This window comes from Narcine bancroftii, chromosome 1 (genome assembly GCF_036971445.1).
Source record: "Narcine bancroftii isolate sNarBan1 chromosome 1, sNarBan1.hap1, whole genome shotgun sequence".
NCBI classification, from domain to species: domain Eukaryota; kingdom Metazoa; phylum Chordata; class Chondrichthyes; order Torpediniformes; family Narcinidae; genus Narcine; species Narcine bancroftii.
Genome location: NC_091469.1, coordinates 128,324,727 through 128,349,159, shown reverse-complemented (window position 1 = coordinate 128,349,159; position 24,433 = coordinate 128,324,727). Strand labels below are relative to the sequence as shown.

Sequence of the window (24,433 nt, the reverse complement as noted above, 5' to 3'; positions counted from 1 at the left end):
TGGAATAGAGTACTCTTGGGTACAGATCTTTTGTTGTCTATTATAGGTAAGGTACTGGTTTGTCCAGGTATGTTGGTTGGTGATGACATTTGTACCAGAGAGCTAGTGGTACAGGTTTGTCTCAGTATCAAACTTGTAAAGAACTGGGTGATAATAAATCTCAGGGTATTACACCAATGCAATACTGGTGGGCACGGGGCTGTTAATGTATAATGGGCCCAGTACTGGTCTTGCTGTGTAGTGTAGATTCGATACTAGTGGAGTTGAGTCTGTTATAGTGCAACTTAGGTGGCACAGTCTGATACCACTGGTAGGCACAAGCTTGACTTAACCCAGGGGTATTGCACTGTTGGGCACATATTTACCACTGAAGAGTGTGGTTGCAGTACTGGTGGGCTTGAGTCTCTCTCTCTATGGAAGTGTTGGGGATAGGAATGAATTGAGATGTCCTGTCAGAAAAGTGGAATCAGCTTCAAGTGAATAGAAGATTGATATCCAGAGATGGAAATGTTAAAAAGTGAAGAATGGGAGAATTGAGGAGAAGAAAGAGTTGAGAATGATGTGGAACCCAGAAAGGAGGGAGACTGAGGGAGGCAGTGGAAAGGGGTGGTGGGGGGGTGGGGGGTGAGTGGAAACAGATATAGGAACATTAAGCAGGTACCAAAACAAGAAAAATATGTGAATGGAATGGAAACGGAGGGAATCTAAGAGGGTATGAAGGTGTGTTGGTATGTGCTTGTGGCTATGCGTGTGTGCTCCCACTACATGTGTATGTACATTTTTTTAATGCATCAGAGCCTATTTTCCATTTGTTTTGCTCCTCCCTGCCATTGAGTGAAGATACCCTCTTGTCAGGTCAGAGTGGTAGTGGCTGTAAAGTGTCCACTCCATGTTGAAAGAATTCATGCCCAGATACTTTTTATTCCTCAGAAATGGAGTAGAAACCAGGTGTCTTCAACCTTGGGAACAGGTCGAGAAGAAGAATAAAATGATGGTTGATGTTGCTATTGGGATGGTTGAAGACTTGCAAATAACCATATAACTTAGGTCACAAACAAACATTTCAAAACAGATTTCATTAAAAATACTGGAGCTCTGCTCAAGCTAGACTGACTGGATCTGAGAACCTTTGCATAAACTTTGAAGAGTGCTCAAGGGACTTCACTAGTAGATTGTTGTTTTGAAAAACAACAGATGAAAGAACTCGGAGGAGTAGGTTCGGAGCTGCAGGCTGTCTGGGAGTGCTGCTTGCTGTTCTATGAGGGTCATGTGATTTTGCAAGCAGAGAGGGAGTCAAACAGGCTTTTCTCTGAGAAAGAGAAAGGTTAGTTCTACAGTTTTACAGTTGGCAGCAACAGCTGGGCCTGGAACAGGACAAGCTCATAAATTTATTTGTCTCTGTAAGACCCCACCTCATCCTTTAGAATGATCTCATTATTTGAATCCATGTAAGTCTGGCTGTGCAACACTAACAATGTCCTGAATAGTTTGAACTGGATAAGCACTTCTGATAACAGAAATGTGTAGCAGTGCATAGCTGCTTAACAAATAGACAAAACTGTTGCTCTTAGCTCAAAGCAATTCAATAACCTGGTCATAATTTCACTAGTTCTGTGACTATTGAATCATTGAAACATATAGTAGACGTTGATGATCTGTCTAAACAAGAGATATATTGAATTACATTGTTAAATTGTTAACCACAATTTAAAGGTCTGCAATACTGAAATATGTTGAATATATTGGTTAATGCTCTTAAATACAGTAAAATAATAATTACACTCAAAATATAATTGTGCTTTTGCAAATAGTGGGGAAAAAATTCTGAATTTTGATACTTCAGTGGGATGTTTATGTATAATGTCTTCCCTTGTGATCACATTGAATTAAACTGCCTGTTTGGTTTCAGGAAAACAATCTTATTGGCAACAGCTTATTTGGCAATGTGACTGAAAGTCCCAGTAAAAAACATTACTATGGGTTCTTGTGATGAGGCAGGCTGTTGGTTTGTTGCTGGTCCCCTGTGAATGTGAACAATTATTTAAACAATATGCAACCTGCTTTTATAGAGGTGTATTTAATTTTGAAAGATGAACTGAGGAATTAGAGCAAGTTCTCTATGCATTTGACAGCTTAACCTTTGTATTCTCCCTTGAATTGCAACATCTGTGTTTTTCAGACTGGAGAATGTGATTTCTGTGAGAACAAGAAACAATTGAAATAGAATTGAACAGATGTAGCATTATATTCCTGAAATTGAAAACACTTGCTTTTCCTATCAAGTTAATGAAGTCAACTAATCAAGAAAAGATTATCCTTGTGTTTGTTTTCTACTGTTTGCCTGCAGCAGGAAGATATTGATGCATAACCATTTTCTCCAGACAATATCTGAGAGATTCCACCATATCTGTGGAAGGGAAGAAAATCCAGCACATTTATCACTTTGCAATAATGAAAAGAAGAGCAGACTTGCACTTGCGAGCATTTTTCACAACTCTCAGGATGCACCAAATTGCTTCACATCCTATTAAATATCTTTGAGGTATGGTCACTGCAACTTAGGAAATGGACAACCATTTTATACCCAGCAAAGTCTCACAAGAGCTGATGTCTTGATGCCTGGCTAATCAGTTATTGATGTTCATTGTAGCATGAGCATTGGGCAGAATGTGAAGGATCTGAATTTACAAAGATACTTCTTCCCCATAACTCCAGGTTTTGGGCAAGAACTGACCTCTCAACTTTCATATTTGGTGAGAATCATTAAACCATGGCTGGTTTGGGACTTCTAATTGTGTGTGAGTGATTTTATTTGATTCCATTTGTAGCAGCCCACCCACAGAGACATGGATTGACCCACAAAAAGGTCAATGAACGTGGTGACAGTATGGATGTGGGGTTGACACCGGCTGTTATCAAAGTTGACCTCCCGCATGGTGGAAAGAGGGAGAACTGTGGCAGGAACACTGGCCAATCCGATGAAGCAGGGCCCTGATGTCAGCACCTGGGGCCCATACAAGTGCAACGGCCAGTGCAATAAACCAGACTGTACTTCAAGGCTTTGGTGTGAGTGCCATTATTCTCCATGCCTGCGTCATGTGAACACTACATTGGTGACCCCGACAGGTCCAACCAGCATTTGGACCCGAAGATTATAGATTAAACGGAGCCAGTGACTATCCACGTGGTCTCAGTCGGTGTCTCAAAGTTTTGGGTTTCGCAGCCACACATGTGGTTCGAGCAGGCCGAGGCTCAGTTCCAGCTTCGACACATTACAGCTGCTGACACCCGCTACTTCTACATCAATCAAGACACAGCAACAAGGGTTGTAGACTTCATATGGCAGCCTCCGGAGCAAGGCAAATACCGGCCCTCAAAGAGCTACTAACCCACACTTTTGGACTCTCCCAGCACGAGTGCACTGCCTGATTGCTGCACATGGATGGATTGGAAGACAGGGCCCAGTCCTCCCTAAAGTTGATGACACCTACCCTCCGGGTTTCTGGGAAATGCCCTGGCCAACCATCATTGATAGATGTGGCAGTTGGCCCATGTGATAGCCTCCTCTATGTTTGGCACTCCTTGATGGGCAGACATTTCCTGATCAACACTGAGATAAGCGATCTTCCCCGTGCAGGCCTCGACACATGCAATGGCAAGCAGGGGGCAGCACTGAGGGCAGCCAACAGCTCCTCCATCTGGACTTTTAGAACCTGCACCATCCCACTTCGGTTTGGCAACCACCAGTTTGCATGGACCTTCACCCTCGTGGAAGTAGTGCAACTGCTCCTGGGGGCTGACTTCCTTCATGCCCACTGCTTGCTTTTTGGCCTCAAGGACCATGCCAGAACTTTTCAGACTCTGGGGGAAGCCAAGCTATCCACCCTCCCCACCAGGAGTTATAAAGTTCTCAGGCAATGAATTTGCCAGCATCCTGGTGGAGTTCCCCTCAATAGTGGTGCCACAGTTCTCTGTAGCTGAGCCAAAGCATAGGGTAAGCCATTGCATTCTGACAGAGGGCCCCCTGCTCCACGCCAGCACATGCCGACTTCCTTCCAAAATGTTCAGCCTAGCGAAGGAGGAGTTTAAGAAGATAGAGGAGCTAGGGATTGTGTGCGCTCTGACAGTCCCTGGGCTTCCCTTCCATATGGTGCCAAAAGCAGCGGGGTGGGGGGGGTGTGTATGTGGTGGGGGCCATGTGATGACTACTGCTCCCTCAAGAAAGCTGCCACACTCAACAGATACCCTGTGCCCCACAACCAAGACTTCACCACCAATCTGCATGGGGTGTGGATATTTTCTAAGGTGGACCTCATCCAGGGGTACTACCAAATCCCAGTTCACCTCCAGTATGTCCCCAAGTCTGTGATTATAACCCACTTTTGTTTGTTCAAATTCCTCTCCATGGCCTGTTGGACTGGAAAAACATGGCATAAACTTTCCAGCGGCTGATGGACGCAGTGAGCCGGGACCTCCCATTTGCATCCCATCTATTTGGACAATATCCTCATTGCTAGCCACAGCAGCAAAGACCCACCACGCACCTGAGACAACTGTACACCCGGTTGAGAGAGTTCAGGCTGACAATTAACCCCGTGAAGTGCCAATTTGGCCTTGACACTGGCACAGAATAAACAATGGGCAACACTCCCCCCGAAAAGGTCAGGCAGTGCAGCACTTCGCCAAGCCATGTGCAGAAAAGGGCTCAGGAATTTGCCAAAATGATAAACTTTTACCACCAATTTGCAGAGGCCCACAACATATGCCCCTTCTTTGCGCTGATGGCGGGCACATAAAAAGATATTTCCTAGGCTGATGAGTCTTCGTGGGTGTTCTAGAATGCCAAAGATGTGCTGGCCAACGCCATCCTCTTGGTACAACTGAGTGGAGGCACCTACCATTCTGACAGTTGACTCCTCCAGCACAGGGGTAGGAGGCATACTGTAACAGCTTATTGAAGGCCAGTTTCAGCCCCTGACATTTTCAACAGATGCCTTCGCCCTCAGAGCTCAAAAACTGCACTTTCAACCAAGAGCTATTGGCGCTGTACCTGGCAGTAAGGCACTTCCATTTTTTTTTAGAAGGTCAACAATTCAGGTCTTCACTGATCACAAGCTGTTGACCTTCGCCTTCCATAAGGTATTGGACCCATGGTCAGCCTGACAACAGACACACTTGTCCTATGTGTCTGAATTTACCACGCACATCACATTGCAGGGAAAAGCAGCATGGTGGCCGACGCTCTGCACGCCCCGCCCTTGCCAAAGATCCCTGTACATAGAACAGCTGTTTCCAGTCTCGGGTTGGAAGATGACCCCGTTGGCCCAGGTAACCTGACACCGGAAGCCCATGCCCCATTGTCCTGGCCGCAAGGAGGCTCCAGGTTTTTGACACCATACACAATCCAGGCCACAGTCAAGGTTTGTCTGGCATATCCTCTGTAAGCAGGACAGCCAGTGGGGCAAAACCTGCACCAGTATTAGCAAATCTTCCCACAAGGATATAAGTGCCCCTTCAGTTCAGATGCAAACCGTCCAAGAAGAGAGCCCAATTATCCAGAAACTTGAAGCCCTCCCTTCTAACTCCATGTCTTTAGTTACCATTTCTTTATCTTTTAAGCTGCATTATCCTTCTATTTTTAACCTCACTAGCATGTGGCATAGTAGCAATCCTGATATCACAACCCTGGCGATCCTGTCCTTCAACTTAGTGCCCAACATTCTGACCTTTTTGCAGGACCGGATCCCCCTTCAAACCTACATCATTGGTCCTTGTATGGACCACGACATTTGGCTGGCCACCCTCCCTCCTGAGAATGTCATTAACTCAATCTGAAATGAATGCTTTGGACAGTTTCTTATGGATCCTGCTGTCAAATTTCAGAAATATGGCTATGTCAGATGGCATATTAACTATTACAAATGTATTCTAACTTGGTGCATATTGATATTTTCATTGTTGAAAGAAAATAATGACGCTTTCACATTTGATTGTTAGCTACCATACCCTTGCTGAAATGAATTTGAAACCAAAGCATGAATCTGAAATTTCTATTGATGGTTCTTGCTGCAGAAGTAGATGTTCACAAAGCTTCACTGAACCCCCAATGCCACCTGCCCTTTTCACTACTTCCGTTCTCTGAGGATTTTCTGTGCTATCTTCTGATGGCTTCCAACTGCATTTAGTGAAGTTTGACAGAAATGACTGTTGTGGATTCATTCCAGTGGTGCAGTTTGGGTGGCATAGAGAAAAATGGTTTGGTCGTCTTTGTGATAAACATAGACACCATTTATATGCATTAATTATTCAAAACAGTGAACCACTTGAATGACTTGTCTCTAAGCTGGTTCTTTATTCCCTAACATTTTAAGTAATGGAATAATAGGCCAAGGAGAATTTAATAAACTGACTATTGGATACCAAAGACTCAGCAGATGGGATTGATTTCATTTTGAGTAATTCATTGAATTTCCCATTTATCAGAAGTTTCCATTGCTGTTTTTTTTACCAACACCCCCCCCCCCCCAAAAAAGATGCACAGACTTGAACCTTCTGAAGAAAAGGTTATGTGATTATTCACATCTTGCATGCTCAGCACAATGTTTTTGTTGGACTTAACACACTGCATTCACCTTTTGGTTTAATTATGGATAACACGATGGAGCTGTCCAGGTCAGCATTCAATCCCCATCCCTATTTTACCGTTGGAAAAAAAATAGAAACCTAGGTGGGGTGTTGGTGTGAAAAACAGTGAGTAATATATTTGCCACTGGGATGAAGAGACTCTGGGTGTTGGGTTGTATAAGATGGTCACGCCATTGAATATCAAGGGGAATGATTAGACATGATCTTGTTAGATCTAGTAATTGCCAGGCACTTGATTTCCTATGTATGATGTGCAGAATGAATGATGATACTGGAATGTGTTGCACATCTTGATGCGCTGAGGAAAACTGCTTCATTAGCTAAAGAGCCTTTTAGTTCCTGGGAGTCTATATTTCAGAAGACCTCTCTTGGAGTGAGCATGTTTTTTTTTCCTTTTTATAAAAATGTTTTATTTTTCACACTATGAACCATACCGACCAAAATACACACAAACATTTCCCTCTTGAATATCTTTCTTTCTTTGGCTTGGCTTCGCGGACGAAGATTTATGGAGGGGGTAAAAAAGTCCACGTCAGCTGCAGGCTCGTTTGTGGCTGACCAGTCCGATGCGGGACAGGCAGACACGATTGCAGCGGTTGCAAGGGAAAATTGGTTGGTTGGGGTTGGGTGTTGGGTTTTTCCTCCTTTGCCTTTTGTCAGTGAGGTGGGCTCTGCGGTCTTCTTCAAAGGAGGCTGCTGCCCGCCAAACTGTGAGGCGCCAAGATGCACGGTTTGAGGCGTTATCAGCCCACTGGCGGTGGTCAATGTGGCAGGCACCAAGAGATTTCTTGAATATACACAGTGTCATTTTCTCCTCTTTTCCCCCCTCCCTTCCCTCCCTCCTTCACCCCCCCTCCCCACCCACTCAACATTCAACATATATATGATACATTAAACCCATTAACCAATGTCATCACACAATGAAAATAAACAAGAAATTTGTGTCATCTACCTTTACATACTGGGTCAGTTCATTTCGTCGTCTTCTCCTTCTGTCATTTTAGGTGGTGGAGGTCCGTGGTAGGACTTCTCTGTTGTGTTCCATGTACGGTTCCCAAATTTGTTCAAATAATGTGATGTTATTTCTTAAATTGTTTGTTTTTTTTTCCAATGGAATACATTTATTCATTTCTATGTACCATTGCTGTATTCTCAGGCTATCTTCCAATTTCCAGGTTGACATTATACATTTTTTTGCTACAGCTAAGGGTATCATAATAAATCTTTTTTGTGCTCCATCCAAATACAGTCCAAGTTCTTTACTTCTTATATTTCTTAGAAGAAAGATCTCTGGATTTTTTGGTATGTTGCTTTTTGTGATTTTATTTAATATCTGATTTAGATCTTCCCAAAAGTTTTCCACTTTCTCACATGCCAAAATTGCATGTACTGTTGTTCCCGTTTCCTTCTTTCATCGAAAACATCTGTCTGATACTGTTGGGTCCCATTTATTTAACTTTTGGGGTGTGGTGTATAGCCTGTGTAACCAATTATATTGTATCATGCGTAACCTCGTGTTTATTGTATTTCTCATAGTTCCGGAGCATAGCTTTTCCCATCTTTCATTCTTTATGTTTAGATCTTGTTCCCATTTTTGTTTGGGTTTACAGCTTGTTTCCTCGTTCTCTTTCTCTTGCAGTTTGATGTATATGTTTGTTATAAATCTTTTAATTATCATTGTGTCTGTAATCACATATTCAAAATTGCTTCCTTCTGGTAACCTCAGCCTGCTTCCCAATTTGTCCTTCAAGTAGGTTTTCAGTTGGTGGTATGCAAACATTGTACCATGAGTTATACCATATTTGCACTTCATTTGTTCAAAAGATAATAATTTATTTCCCAAAAAACAATTTTCTATTCTTTTTATCCCTTTTCTCTCCCATTCTCTAAAGGAAAGGTTATCTATTGTGAAGGGGATTAGTTGATTTTACATCAATATTAATTTTGGTAGTTGATAATTTGTTTTTTTCCTTTCTACTTGAATCTTCTTCCAAATGTTGAGCATATGAGTGAGCATGTTGAGGCAACTGTGAAGAAGGCATACCAGTGCCTCTACTTTCAAAGAAGTCTGAGCAGATTGGGTATGTTGATGAATGCTCAATTAAACTTCTGCAGTTGCATTGAGGGGAAAAAAAAGTATACTAACCAGTTGCATCACAGCCTGGATTGGAAATTTGAATGACTAGGAATGCAGAAGGTAATAAATATACCCAGGTCCATCATATACTCTGACCTCCCATTTATTGATTTTGTCTATGTGAGGTGCTGTCTCAAGAAGGCAGCCAACACCATAAAGGACCTCCACTGGCCTGGTCACAACCTCTCCTCACCGCTACCTTTGGTGGAACGTCCAAATGTCTGATGACCAGCATCTGTAGGTTGAAGAGCTATTTCTTACAGCTATCAGAGTTTTGAACCTCTGGACATGTGCTTCCTATGCACCACCTTAAATTGAAGTAAACAATGTCGTGCTCAAAATGAGGAATCCTTAATCAAATTGTAAGTGAAAATGCATTCTTGGTCTGAAAATAATATATTCAAATCGCATTTCCAATCATTCTTAATCCCAGTGATTGAAGCTGTTCTTAAACCCAATAAATTATTGCAAATAATTGATACTTATCCATGCAGGGAGAACTACAAATCTAAAATAATTTTTTTTTTGCTGAAATTTGATGACAAGCAGAAAGCTTAGACTGACCAAAATATCTAACTTGTAAATACTGTATCTAAAAAAAAGTTTAAATTTGGCTTTCAGTTGTTCAAAGGAAGCAAAACTCTTTTGAATAAAAATATTTTTATAACTTTTGATACCTAATTTATACCATTCCTTAAAACTTGAATCTAACAAAGAAGATTTTAAAAGATAGTTATCTATAATAGTACTGACAAGAGAGAAACCCAAAAATTTCCTAAATTGTGTCCATATTCTCAATCTATTTCAAATGAGCTTGTTCTTATGCGGATGTGGATCCACTATGCGTTAACTATAAAATATTTGAAGCTTCATTGATTTATATGTTCTGCGAGTGCCCTAATTTAGAAAAAAATTGGAAAGATATTTATCAACCTTATCATTGATTCAAAAATATCAAATTAGAACTATGCCGTTTCCTTGCTTTGTTTGGTTTTTATTGAAGAGTATATATTTTTGATTTCAACCAAAGAGGGAATTTTTGCTTTTGCCTTGTTAATAGTTAGATGAGCAGTTTTAATGAAATGGAAAGATAACTCTCCACCCACTCGCATCCAGTGGTTACATGATGTTATGTCTTGTTTAAGCTTGGAGAAAATGAAATACAATATTAAAGATATAAAGTTTCAATTTGGCAAGATGTAGGGTCCATTCATAGATTACTATCATAAATGGAAGATTTAAGAAGTCTGGATGCTTCGGAGACTGGTGTCTGAAGGTCACTTTTTGATGCATATCTTTACAATTTTACAAGTTAATCTTGGTTAGAGGCAGGGGTTGGATTAGTCAGAGGATTTTTGATTTTTTTGGATTAATTAAACATGGTTTTAAATCTGGTTGATCATGGATCATATCATTAATTAAGATAAAGTTTACCTTTTTTATATAAAGGGATTGTTAATTTTGTCTTAGCTATTTTCTATACTGGGATATAATATGATGGATATAAACTGTTAAATATCATTTCTATAGAATTTAATGTTTTGTAGAGACAAGTCAAATAAACAATTATGGATGGATTTTTGATTGCATTATGTTTTATGTGTTATGTATATGATATGACCTGTTGTTTGTTGTTTTGAGCCTCCTGTTGTTACATGGACTGCTCTGACACCACAAAAGGATTGTCTGCACTATTGCAGCTTTTTTTTTGCACTTAGATAACTGAATATTTATTATTTAATCTCTTTAGTGTTTATTATGTCTTTTAATTCAATTAAGTATATTATTGTAGTTTTTTAGTTGTCTTGTTTTGTTTACAAGAGATGCAAGGTTGCAGGATATTGTTCATCAATTTTCCAACCAGACAGACCTGATTTTGATGCTTCTGTACCACCTCCCAGATGGCAGTAGGTCAAAGATGCTGCAAGATGGATGATACGGGTCCTCAATGATTTATCGAGCTCTATTTACCTGGTGAATGTTGTCAGTGGAAGAAAGGAAGACACCAGTGATCTCTGCTGTTTCGATGATCCTCTCCCATGTTTTACAATGATGCAGCCACACAGAACCATCTCAATTGTACTCTTCTAAAATGTTGTCAAGATGGGGGCCAGTAGCTTTGCCCTCTTCATCCTCCTTGGGAAGTGTAGGTGCTGCTTCACCTTCCTGACTAATGAGAAGGTGTGGTGAGTCCACTATGGGGTCATCCTTGAAGTGCACACCAAGGAAATTTTTACTTTCCACTCTGTCCATTGTGTAGTGGAGTGTAGTCAACCTCCTGAAGTCAACAATTTTCGCTATTGTCTTGTTCATTTTGTGAGACTTGTTGTTCTCGGACCATTTGACAAGCCTCCCAACCTCTATGTAAGTTCACTCATTGTTAAGATGAGGCCACCACTGTATCATCTGCAAACCGTATCATCTGCAAACCGTATCATCTGCAAACCGTATCATCTGCAAACCGTATCATCTGCAAACCGTATCATCTGCAAACCGTATCATCTGCAAACCGTATCATCTGCAAACCGTATCATCTGCAAACCGTATCATCTGCAAACCGTATCATCTGCAAACCGTATCATCTGCAAACCGTATCATCTGCAAACCGTATCATCTGCAAACCGTATCATCTGCAAACCGTATCATCTGCAAACCGTATCATCTGCAAACCGTATCATCTGCAAACCGTATCATCTGCAAACCGTATCATCTGCAAACCGTATCATCTGCAAACCGTATCATCTGCAAACCGTATCATCTGCAAACCGTATCATCTGCAAACCGTATCATCTGCAAACCGTATCATCTGCAAACCGTATCATCTGCAAACCGTATCATCTGCAAACCGTATCATCTGCAAACCGTATCATCTGCAAACCGTATCATCTGCAAACCGTATCATCTGCAAACTTGATGATTCTGTTTGAACTGAATCTGGCAGTGCAGTTGTGAGACAGCAATGTGAACAGTAGCTTTGAGGTGTGCCAGTGCTCAGTGTGATGGGACAATAATTTCAGTGCATATGTATATTGTGCAGTATACAGTATATGACAATAAATATATTATCCTCATTATCAACAAACAAGGGGACACAAGTTTAAAGTGTGAAAGGGGATTTTAGGGGATTTTATGCAAAGCTTATTGATACACAGAATGGTTGATATTTGGAACTTGCTGGGAAAGGAGGTAGTAGTCCGATATCACCACTATATTTGAGAGGCACTTTATTAATCATGAAATAGAAAAATAAGGACCTCGTGGGCAAATGGGATTAGTGTAGATGAATAATAGGGTTGGCATGGTGTGATGAATGGCCTGTTTATGTGTTCTATGACTGATTCTAATTGAAGAATGATTTTAAATGAAATAAAAAAGATAACAGATGAAAATTTTAAATAATATTGACAGTACATTTTAATTATCTTTTTGTTGAAGGAACAGCCTTTTTGTTTGACTTTCCTTTGTATGGCATTTGTGTGATGCATTTCATGGGCTGAATATTATAAAACACCAACATTTTCAAATCAATAATTTCAAATTGTAATAGGCCTTTTAAAATTCCCATTTATTTACTGAATGCTTATGGAAGGTCATTGATAAGTTTGCTGAAGATGGGCATTGACCTGAGGAACCCCTACAGTGAAGTTCTAGTTCTGAGATGTTTGGATTCACGCCCCTTTCCCTGTGGGGTATTTTTTTCTGGATTCTCATGATGATGCCAGTCTGTTAAATTTTGCCTTGATATTAAGATCAGTAATTCTTCTTTGGCTGTTTATGAAATCATGAAGGACATGGTGTAGCTCATTGAATGACTCAAACCAAGGCTTTAATCAGCAAAAGACTGGAGGGTAGTACACCAAGGTCGACCAGTCCAGACTGACCTGGGTCTGGTTGGGAGCAGCCCTTTATGACCTGCCAGTGGGCGTGGCTACGTCTCTCAGCCAATCACAACAGTTATATGCAAATATATATACAAATATACATTGGTGATAGTATTTTGTACTATCACACATGGATAAGGTAAATAGTTAATTCTTGTCCAGTTTTGGTCTGAAATTGTGTCAAAAGTTGACTGGACCTGACAAATCCCAATTTGATAGCTGGTTAAACAAATACAACTGCAGATCCTGGAATATGAAGCCAGTCAAGCAGCAGATTATTGGTGCTTAGTGTTCCTGCTTTGTAACACTGTAGGCCGAAGGGATGGGTTGGATTTGATCTGAATTTTGTTACCTGGGCACGTTTTCACACTGTTATATAATAGGTGCAAGTCTTGATGCTGTTTGCTAGACCATGGCTGGTTCTGAAGCAGGATTGCAGTGCTCTGGTCAGAATGCTTTGTGGTTCTTGGTGCTGTACTGTGAACTTCTGTTTTTAACATCAAACCAAGTGGGGAAAAAAAATTGGTTGAAAACTTGCTTCATTAATGGTGGTGATGCTTGGAAGAGGTCATTCACTCCTGGCTGTTCTTGGCTCTTTCATCTCTGAGGTCGGGGATATTCTGAGAGTCTAAAATTCCCATAATTTGGAAGTGGAAGTGTAAGATCAACAAAATTCTGACAGAGTTCGGAATACGATTTCTGCTTTTGGGATGAACATGGTCTTTGGGAGCTTGAGTACACCGTTGACCTTCACTTCTGCTCCTTTACTTTGTTTCCTGCAATATCCAAGTCCTTGATGGTTTCAAAGGCTGTGATTATCCAAACATTCACAGCATGTTAGAATGAGTCAGTTTCTATCTGAATGCACATAGAAAAGCTACTTGTTCTTGAAAGCTCAAGATGTGATTTTTTTAAAAAAGGTTAATCTGTCTTGTTTTTTGACTCATTGTCCATTTTCCCCTTTTTAACCAAGATCCTGGAGATGAGCTTTTTTTTAAAAAAACACTTTTTAAAAAATTTCTTGCATTTTGGTGAACCTGCACTATTGTGTCTTGAAAACCCTTTAATTTTTTTTTAAGTACATTTTGTAGTGCAGATGTCTTGAGATTCAATTGTGTAATGCTGATCATTCCAAAATGTGATGCAAGGCTTGAGCATATTGGTCTTGGTTGACACTTTCATGCAACGCAGAAGGAATGGTATGCAACGAGAAAGTCAGTGATTGTAGTTCATACAAAAAAGTGCTGAAGAAACTCAGCAAGTCATGCAGCATCCATAGGAGGCAAAGATATATAACCAAGGTTTTGGGCCTGAGGCCTTTGTCAAAATGAGAGCAAACAGCAGGTAGGCACTTGAACAAAAAGGGAGGAGGGCAGGGGGAGGTGCACAGACCAAGAGGCAAGAAGCCACAGATGGAGATGGATAGGAAAGCAGGAAGGAAAAGCTGAGAACTAATGGGATATGGGGGTAGCTCTGTGAATGCAGAACTGAAGGATAGGAGACAGGGATTGGGAAAGGGAGAGACAATGGCGGGGGCTGATGGAAATCGGAAAACTCTGTTAATGCTATCTCGTTGGAGGGTGCTGTCTTGGGTAAGCTTGTACCTCTCACTTTGTTAGTTTTAGATTGGTCACAGTGTTTGAGTTACCGAAAGAAAATAGACACCCACACCGAGAGCAGTTCAGTTTATACATATGTTTATTACAAATTCAAAAGTTGATTTCAAACTACAATATGCAAGCCCTTCCCAACTATACTTATCAACGCCTGGACTGGTCCCAACTGCCGAAGTGAGGCAACGACTGCACACTTGTAGTAGGTTGTAAGGGCGCCGGTAGCAGCTTCTCCACCTCCCCCGACTGGGACGTTGGCTGGACTCGAGAAGTTCTTCTTCTTGCTGAGAGATGTTGCCACCTCTCGGAGAGTCTCAAACTTCAGCAGCGGGACCATGGCTTATATTACCCAAAAACTGCTTACCAAAGCACCTATTCCCAGCACCGTAAGAAAGATAAGCAAGCAAGCTTGCATGCTAGGCTTCTATCGAATAACATAATTTTCAGCTTATCACTTTGAATACAATGGTTTATTTTGCATCAAGGTTAGGCCTCTGACAGTCTGTGACCAAAACAAGCAGGAAGATTAAATGTTCTTGGTACACAGATGTCCTTTCTTCAGATAACTGCATCTCTGGCCCCTCGGTGGAATTTAGCTTATGTCTCCTTATTCTTAAAAAAAACAAGCAGGTTCTCAGCCTTGCAGAAGCAAAAGTAAAAAAAAAACACGCTTTAAATCCTCCGTTACAGGTGCTCAGACAGAATAGGATGTGTTATTCTTCCAATTTGCAAGATATCTCAGTTTGGTCGTGTACGAGACCGTGGACAGACATGTCAGCATAGGATTGGGGTGGAGAACTGATATGGGTTGCCATTGGAAGATCCCTCCTATTGCAGTGGACAGTATGAAAGTGCTCAACAAACAATCTCCCAGTCTGCGTCCAGTCTCTCCAATGCAGAGGAGGCCACAGCGGGAGTACCAGATGCAGTTAATGTTCACTGCGGTTTCACAATTGAAGTATTGCTTTGCTTCGAAGGACTGTTGTCGTCCAGAATGTGGCTGTTGTCAGTTCAAGTGTAGCATTTCCTCTGGTCACAGGAGTAAGTACCAAAGGGGTGATGGGTGGGAATAGATGAGTGAACGAGAAAGTCAAGGAGGGAGCGGTCTCTCAAGAAGATGTGTCGGATAGTGCAATCACATTGTCTTTGGCAGAAATTACAGAGGATGATGTGTTACATAAGGAATCATGTCTTTGTTTCTGGGGGCAGAGGGAGCCAGTGCAGATGTGTGGGAAATGGAAGATATGCAGGTGAGGGCCAAGTTGATTGTCTAGAGGGGAAGCCACGATTTTTGAAGAAGGTGGACATTAAATGATCTTACATAGAATAACTCATCCTGGGAGCTGATGTGATGGACAGGGAGGAATTGTGAGAATGCAGGAGTCAGGGTATGAAGAGATAGAGTCAAGGTAACTGTGAGGGTTTGTGGAAAATGTCTACCAAGAGTTTGTCTCCTGTGATGGAGACAGAGATTGAGAAAGGGAAAATTGTTGCTTGTGATGGAGCAAGTGAAGTCGGGATGGAACTCATACCAAAGTGATAAAGTTTGGTGTACGAGGCCACATCAATATAGCGATCAATGAAGCGTAGGAAGAGTTGAGGAGCCTTGGCTGTGTAGAATCTGGAGAGATGTAGGCAAGTTAAGTGACAAGTGTCTTGGCAGATGGACTACAATATTGGTAAATGCAAGGTCATATTCTTTGGAAGGAATAATAAATCAGATTTATATTTAAATGGTGAAAGCTTGCGGTGCAGATGGACTTGGGAGCACTTGTACATGAGTCACAAAAGATTGGTTGGCAGTTGCAACATGTAATCAAGAAGGCAAGCAGAAAGTTGGCCATCACTGTACTTATTAGCAGGGAAGCTCTCCTTCATCTATACAGTGTGCTGGCAAGGCTACACCTGGAGTATTGCATGTAGTTCTGGTCTTTTTCTTTGAGGAAAAAGATGTACGGGCTTTGAAGGGAGTGCAGAGGATGTTCACTAGGTTGGTTCTGGAAATGTCATATTTCATCTACAAGGAGAGTTGCTTGGATGATAATGGCTGGAATTCAGAAGACTGACAATTATGAAAGGGATAGATAAGGTAGAGACATGAAAATTGTTTCAACTGGTAGGTGAGACAAGCACTAGGGTACATGACCTTGAGATTCAGGGTGAAGATGTAGGATGGAAATGAGAAATTGGTTTTCCCAGAGATAATTGAATTTGTGGAATTCTTTGCCCAAGAAACTATTAGAGATACCTCATTGAATATTTTTAAGATGCATTTTTTTTGTATTGTCAGAAAATTAAGGGGCATGGGGGAAAGGCAGGTAGATGGAACTGTATCCAGATCAGACAGGATCTTATTGAATGGTGGAGTAGGTTTGACGGGCCAGATGGCCAACTTCTGCTCTGACATCTTTTGTTCTAACATCCATTTAATCTTGTGTCTTTGATAGATGCCCTTTTTTAGTTTGACTTACAATTGTTTGATTCTGAGTTTAAAACTATGATTATTTTTCTGGCTACTTCAAGGTTTTTTGAATATTTTATTTAACAATTTTGATCGTACATGCAGTCGTTAGAGTACAAGTACAAAAGTAAACCCAATATTTAGTCCATGATGGTTATAGCCCAACCCTAACCCACCCAAGAAGACCCCTGTGATAGGACAGATCTATCACCAATGTATATAGTTACAGTATCTAGAGTGTAATGACTGCTTACAGCGATTGGCTGAGAGCTTTGCCACGCCTTCTGTCTGGGCCTTAAAGGGTTGTGTCCCTAGCCAGGTCGGATCATTCCGGACTGGTCGGCCACCTGTGAAGAGCTCCTGTCTTTTGATAATAAAAGCCTTGGTTTGGATCAACAAGTCTTTGGTTCTTTCGACGAGCTCTACAATTTTATTAGCAAAAATAATTTTTTTAAAAAGGGACGGAGCGTCTGACTCGGCCAGAAAAACTTGACATCGACCCACAGTCAGCTACAGCCTTCAAAGCCTTTAAGTTCTGGCTGTTGAACTTTGAAAACTTCCTAAGGCTCATTGAGGTGGAGGAGGATAACCAGTGTCTAACAGCATTGCTGTCTATGGTATCCTTGAGAGTCTACGAGAACATCCAGGATGAGACCACTTACGTCGCAGCCATAAAGGTACTGAAAGAACTGTACGATCAACCAATGAACAGAGTTCATTCCCGGTTCGTGCTTGCGTCGAGGAAGCAACAGCCCGGCGAGTCCAGCAGGGCATATTTACAAGTAGTAAAGGCGTTGGGCAAGGACTGTAACTGTGTGGACAAAACTGCTGTTGAGATCACAAATGATCTCGTCCGGGATGCCTATGTGGCTGGGCTCCGATCGAACGAAGTGAGGCTGTGCTTGCTCAAACAAGAGGCACTCACAATGGAGGATGCAGCCTTAAAGTCAAACGAATTCTCTAGGGACTGGACCCCACGTTCTGAAGTGAGTAGAGTGCCCTTCTACCCTACCACCCCCCAAAATACTGACGGCCTGTCGGTTGCTGCTACACTGCCCCCTGCGAACCCAAGATGTTATTTCTGCAGGAGGGACAAGCACAGCAGGACCCAGTGTCCAGAAAGAAAAGCCAGGTGCCGGAAGTGCCTTAAAAACGGCCACTTTGCTGCAGTCTGTAGGTCTAAAATGGCCGCCGGCAAACACAGTGCCTCGTGTGAAGCCCAATCGCCACTATCCCATTCAAACTCTTCTTCCCCAGAGCTCTTGTCCAATGAGAGCGAGGGCTCCCCTGCACGGCAACGCCTGATGTCACGGAGACGCCGAACCCGGAAGGGGCAGCCCACCCTAGCAACCATGATGTTGGCCCGCCTCTCGCCCCCGTGCAGAACACTCGACCACAGCCACCCCCGGGGCCGATGCTACCGCTGCTGCTGCCGCTGCCACGGCCACCCCCGGAGACGGCGCTACCGCTACCACTGCTTGCTCCCCTGCTGCCGCTGCCCACGCCACCGCGACCGACTGGGGACCCGCCGCAGCCAACCGATTGCTTATTTGCTCTGGGTCAACTGACAGTTTTATCCGGCCAGACCTGGCCCTCCGTTGGGGACTTGACATTATCTCCACTACCCGGAGGACCTCATTAGCGACGAGGTCGCACTCGACTGGGATAAAGGGGTATTGCATCACCACGCTGGAAGTACAGGGCGTAATGGTCACCCACTTCAAATTATTCATCCTTCCCCAATTGTGCGCCCCAGTGTTGCTGGGATTAGACTTTCAGTGTCAGTTTCGAGGGGTGTCCCTACACTTTGGGGGACCCCACGCCCCCCTCTCAGTCTGTCATCGCCCCACCCCTGAACCACCCGAGCAACCCGCCCCCGTGCCCAGGGGCCACTCCTGCGGCCTTTCCACACTCCGGATTGCCCCGCCAGCACTCTTCGCAAACCTCACCCCTGGCTGGAAGCCTGTGGCCACCAAAAGTCGGCAATATAGTTACGAAAACAGGCAATTCATTAGGAGTGAGGTGCTTAGATTGCTGGATGAGGGCATCATTGAACCCAGTTCAAGTCCCTGGAGAGCCCAGGTGGTTGTTGTCAAGAACAGGGAAAAGCTACGGATGGTGGTCGACTATAGCCAGACCATTAACCGCTTCATGCTCCTGGATGTGTACCCCCTGCCACATATCACGGATGTGGTGAACCGGATCGCCCAATACTGCATATTCTCCACCATTGACCTACGTTCGGCCTGCCACCAGCTCCCGATCCGCTGTGAGGGAGAATGCCACCATCTGGAGAGCGGTTACACTGGGTCTCTGGTCTAAAGGTCGCTCCACCTCTCACTGGCAGGAGGTTCTCACTAGTGCCTTACACTCCATCCGCTCCCTCCTATGTACCGCAACAAATGCTACCCCCCACGAAAGGATGTTCCTTTTCCCAAGGAAATTCGAATCAGGAACCACTGAACTGGCATGGCTCACCGTCCCTGGCCACGTCCTTTTGCAACGCCACGTCCGGCACTCAAAGAACGACCCCTTGGTCGACCGAGTGACTCTACTCCACGCGAACCCGCATTACGCCTACGTTGAGTTCCCAGACGGGCGAGAGGACACTGTTTCGGTGTGGGACCTAGCTCAGGACACGGTAGGCCCAGCAACCCCCCCCCCCCCAACCCAACCTTCCCCAACTCTTTATTCCCCAAGCCCCGTGCCGGAACAGAAGGACCAACAGCACCCCAACGACCCGGGCCACCCTGCCGACAACACGACTGGGGAATTGAGCAAAGGAGCGGTCACACCTCACGAGCCTGCTGGCAACACCACTTCAGCGACCCCAGTCCCGGCACCACGGCGGTCACGCCGGATGGTCAGACCCCCTGACCGCTACAGTCCTTAACCTACCCCTTCCATTCATTCTCTCCCTCATTTTTTTTCTTCCTTCCCTTCTCCCTCTTCAGCCCTTCCACCCCAGGGTCAGTTCTCCAAGAAGGGGTGAATGTGATAGTACAGACCTATCACCAATGTACATAGTTACAGTATCTAGAGTGTAATGACTGTGCTTACAGCGATTGGCTGAGAGCTTAGCCACGCCTATTGTCTGGGCCTTAAAGGGTTGTGTCCCTAGCCAGGTCGGATCATTCCAGACTGGTCAGCCACCTGTGAAGAGCTCCTGTCTTTTGATAATAAAAGCCTTGGTTTGGATCAACAAGTCTTTGGTTCTTTCGACGAGCTCTACAACCCCAAAGAAAAGTATGTAGATATAGAAAAAGAAAAAAAAAAGATAAAGAAGTAGAAAAGAAGGAATAGTAGAATGGATTGCTGAAAAGTGTCGCACACTCCACAGATTGTAATTTCATATCGTATTTAATTTTTTGGAGAAAGTCTAGAGGGCTAGGAAAAACACAACTAAAGATTTACACCTGAGATTTGTAAATATGGATGCTGAATTTCTAAAAATATGAAGTACTTGCTACTTAAGTTGTAGGGGAATACATCTATGTGTTTCCACATTAAATTGCCCCTAGATGTGAAGCAGACTTTAAAGTAATTGCTATACATTTTCTGGCTAGTGTCAACAGAATTTTAATAAACTCTGTTTGATGTTTGGATAGTTTCAATTTAGGTCTTATCCCTGTAATATTCGCCAGTAAAAATAATTCTGTGTCTTGTGAAAATTGAATTCCTGTAATCTTCTCTAAGAAATTTCCAAAATCTACCCAAAAAGGTTTCATTTTAGAACATGACCAAGTTGAACGTAGAAAGGTTCCTATCTTCTCGCCACACATAAAACATCAGTCTGATGTGTCTGATTTTAATTTATTTAGTTTCTGTGATGTGAGATATAATTGATGCAAAAAATTGAACTAATATACATCCTACATTTATTGTATTAGTCAACCAATCCCATCATATTTCAGACCAGTTTTGACCGGTTGTTTGAGGGTTCACATTTGAAGTGAGAAATAGATTACTGAAGTAAATTTATTTGTATTTCCCTTATGAATCAGAATCTACACTTCAGTACAAGTTGGTAAAAATATTGTTGGGCCCAGTTTATCCCCAAGATAAACTCTTATTTGAAAATAGGAAAAGATTGTATTATTTAGAATTCCATACTTTTTAAAAATTATTCAGATAAGATCAGTTGCTCCTGCTCATAACAATCTTTGATATCTGATCCTTTCATGAGACCAAATTTCAAAATATTGGCTACCCATTGTACAGGGTATCAGCCTGTTATGAGTCAAAACGATTTTGGGAGATGATCCCTCCCCAACCTCTTGTCCAATATCACTATTTATTTTATTGATTAAATGTTTTTATCAAAGGGGTTTCTTTCTCACCAGTTACTAATTTCACATCCCATTTATATATAAAATCCTCTGTCATTTTTCTCCTTTTTTCTAATTCTATTTTCACTCATGCAGGTTTATCTCCTTCCTCAAAAATAAAGCAAGAAATCCCATCTCCGCCACTTGATAGTAATTTTTAAAATTAGGGAGTTGTAAAACTCCTAGTTCATAATTCCATGTTAATTTTTCTATGGAGACCCTCAACGTCTTGCCCTTCCAAAGAAACTTTCTGACATTTATTTAACTCTTGAAAGAACCTCTGAGAATGGTATGGTGTGTTTGAAAGAGATATTGTACTCTTGGAAATATATTCATTTTAATACAAATTATTTTTCACACTGATGTTATAGGTAGGGCCATTCATCTGTTCAGATCTTCTTCAACCTTTTTAAGTAAAGGCGAATCATTTGTATAAATTTTGAAAATTATTATCTGTATGTATTCCTAAGTATTTTATTCCATTTACTGGCCATTTAAATGGGGTATCTCTTTGACATGGAGTATAATCTCCTCCTGTATGAGGCATAATTCCAATTTATTTTATAACCTGAAACTTTCCCATGGAATTTCTGTAATGAAATTGGTGGTTCTGTCAAATATATCAATACGTCTTCAGCAAATAAAGTGATCTTGTATTCCTCCTAACTGACCCTAAATCCTTTAATGACTGCATCTCGACAGATTGCTTCTGCAAGTGGTTCTATAGCTTAAATGAATAGAGCTGGGGATAGCAGACATCCTTATTTACTAGATATTGTCAATTGAAACCATATAGAAATTTGTCCATTAGTCACTACTTTAACTTTAGGCTCATTGTATAATGCCTTTATTCAATTTGTAAACATTTAACCTCGGCCAAATCTTTCCAGCACTTTTTAAAAAAAAGTCTCATTCCAATCTATCAAATACTTTTTCTGCTTCTAATGCCACAGCCACACTCAGATCACCTCTCTTTTGTGCCAAATGTATTATACTAAGCAACATCCTTACATTATCAGCAGATTGTGTCTCTTTTTCTCAAAGCCTGTTTGGTCCATGTTTATCAATTTCAGCAAAGATTTTGCCAGTCTATTTGCTAATACTTTAGCAATAATCTTATGATCTAACTTTAATGATGAAATCCAATTCTAAGATGATGGCTTCAGCAGCTCCCTATCTTTTATTTTGGAATCATGATAATAATTCCCAGGAGAGCATATGTTTCTGACACCTGATCCAACACCTCCATAAATAGAGGGATCAACAAATCTTTAAATTCTTCAGGAGGGAAACCATCTTCTGGAGATTTATCACTTTGCAATTAACCTAATGTTTCCCTCACCTCCTCCTGAGGAAAGGGGACATTCAGTTCTACATGTTCTTCCAAATTTAACCTTGGAAGCTTTATTTGTGCTAAATCATTCTTTTATTAATATCTCCTTGAGATTCTGATTGATATAATTTCTTGAGGTTTATAATTAGTCATATTTGTATCTGTTTTTATCACATTATTCATCCTTGAGACCTGTTCTGCTTTCAACTGGCAAGAAAGTACCTTATGAGCTCTTTCATCCAGCTCATAATACTTCTGTTTAGTTCTTATTATTGATTTTTCTATTCTAAATGTTTGTAATGTATTCAAGTTTTTTTTAATTACTAAGTTGTCTATACTTTTCTTCAGAGTCCCTCATTTGGAGGTCTTTTTCTGTTAATTATCTCTTTTTCCAATTTTTCCACTTTGCTTGTATATTCCTTTTTAATCTTAGAAGTATAACTTATAATTTGTCCTCTTAAATATGCTTTAATAGTGTCCTTTATAATAAATTTATCAGTAGTTGAATTGCAGTTCGTCTCTCAAAATGCCTGAATTTGTCTTAAAATCTTAACAATGAAGAGTTAAAACACCACCTATAGACAGTTTTCCTTAATCATAATCATCAATATCAAAGGTGAGTGATCTGATTAAAATTCTCACTTTATATAGAGCATCCATAATCCTGCCTTCTAATTGAGCTGATTGTAAAAATAAATCTCTCCTCGAATAGGAGTAATGTCTATTTGAATAAAAAGAATGATATCTTGAATGAATTCTTCCAGCATCCACTAAGTTCAGCTCTCATTAATACCATTTTACTGCCTTTGTTGATTTATCTAAAACTGGGTCCAAAAAGAAATTGAAGTCTCTTCCTATCAAAATATTTTTATAAGTATCAGCCAAATTATGAAATGTTTCTTGAATAAATTTCTCATTGTTAAGATTGGCACATATAAATTAATGAGTCCAGGGTTCTGAGTTTAATTGCTGGCGCACTATAACATGCCTACCTGCAGCGTCCATTACTCTAACTGGAAGATTCTTGTGCATCAAAATCACCACTCCTCTTGTTTTTGCATTTAATAAAGAAGCAAAGACCTGCCCCACTCAATCCCTTTTTAATTTTTGATGTTCTTTGTCAAACTAAGTGTAATTTTTATAGGAAGGCCAGGTGAGCTCCCATTTTCTTAACATGTGACAATACTCTCTTTCTCTTCACCTCCCATTCAACCCATTAACATTAGAACTTGTTTATTTCACTATTATTCATCTCTACAGAGGCTTATCACAATATCTACATGTTCCTCCTTTACCTCTCCCTGTGTGATTCCTCCGATGAGTTGCTCAATCTTTATCCTCCATGACGGAGCACATACCCTCCAGAAATCCAAACAGAAAAAAATAAAAAAAATACAGTTAGAATATATGTAACATAGAATATATGACGTACATTGAAGCTAGTAATTTCTCGCTGCCCCCCCCCCCCCACCAAGCTTTGTGGTAATTTCCACAAAGATACACATGGCATGGTAGAAATCAGGCTCCCATTCCCCCACCCCACAGAATATTAACCATATAATAGTTAATATGCAAGAGTTGTATCTGAATATTAAAAAAAATAAGAACCATTATATTGACTTAATCACTCTACAGGTCTAATACTCAGCAATGTTTCCACAAACTCTGATAAAGAGAGTTTTAACTGGATTAAATTCTTGTCTTCACTTCAATAAAGCTGCACTTTTATCTTGATAAAACAACACTACTTCCTTCAAAATCAAGCGGGTCACCTCTTTCTTTTGCTCCTTCCTCCACGGTGATCAATATTTTTTTTCACTGTCCTGATGTCTTAGACACTTAATCAATATAGATCTTTGTTTTTGATTTGATGTTGGTCTTGGTATAAGGGCTCTATGTTCCCTTTCAATTTCAATATTTTGTCCAATCTTCTCCACTCCCCGAACTTCAGGTATCCAGTCTAGGATCTTGACTTTAAGTACTTTCCTTAAGTCCAACAATTTTAATATTATTTCTTCTGCTAAATTTTTACAGA

The 24,433-nt window shown here is 41.3% G+C and overlaps 1 protein-coding gene across 10 annotated transcripts in view; it reads left to right on the top strand.

Annotated features, from left to right (window-relative positions):
- The window catches only part of LOC138763897 (microtubule-associated serine/threonine-protein kinase 4-like), a 588,435-nt gene that overhangs the window by 42,670 nt on the left and 521,332 nt on the right, over window positions 1-24,433 (top strand). The window contains exon 1 of one of the 10 annotated variants that reach the window (XM_069938928.1): window positions 12,791-12,802. The exons of the other annotated variants lie outside the window; for them this stretch is intronic. Coding sequence (XP_069795029.1) covers window positions 12,794-12,802 — 9 coding nt within the window. The 5' untranslated portion in view covers window positions 12,791-12,793. Of the gene's footprint in view, window positions 1-12,790; window positions 12,803-24,433 lie in introns of those variants that run through there. 10 annotated transcript variants of the gene reach the window in all.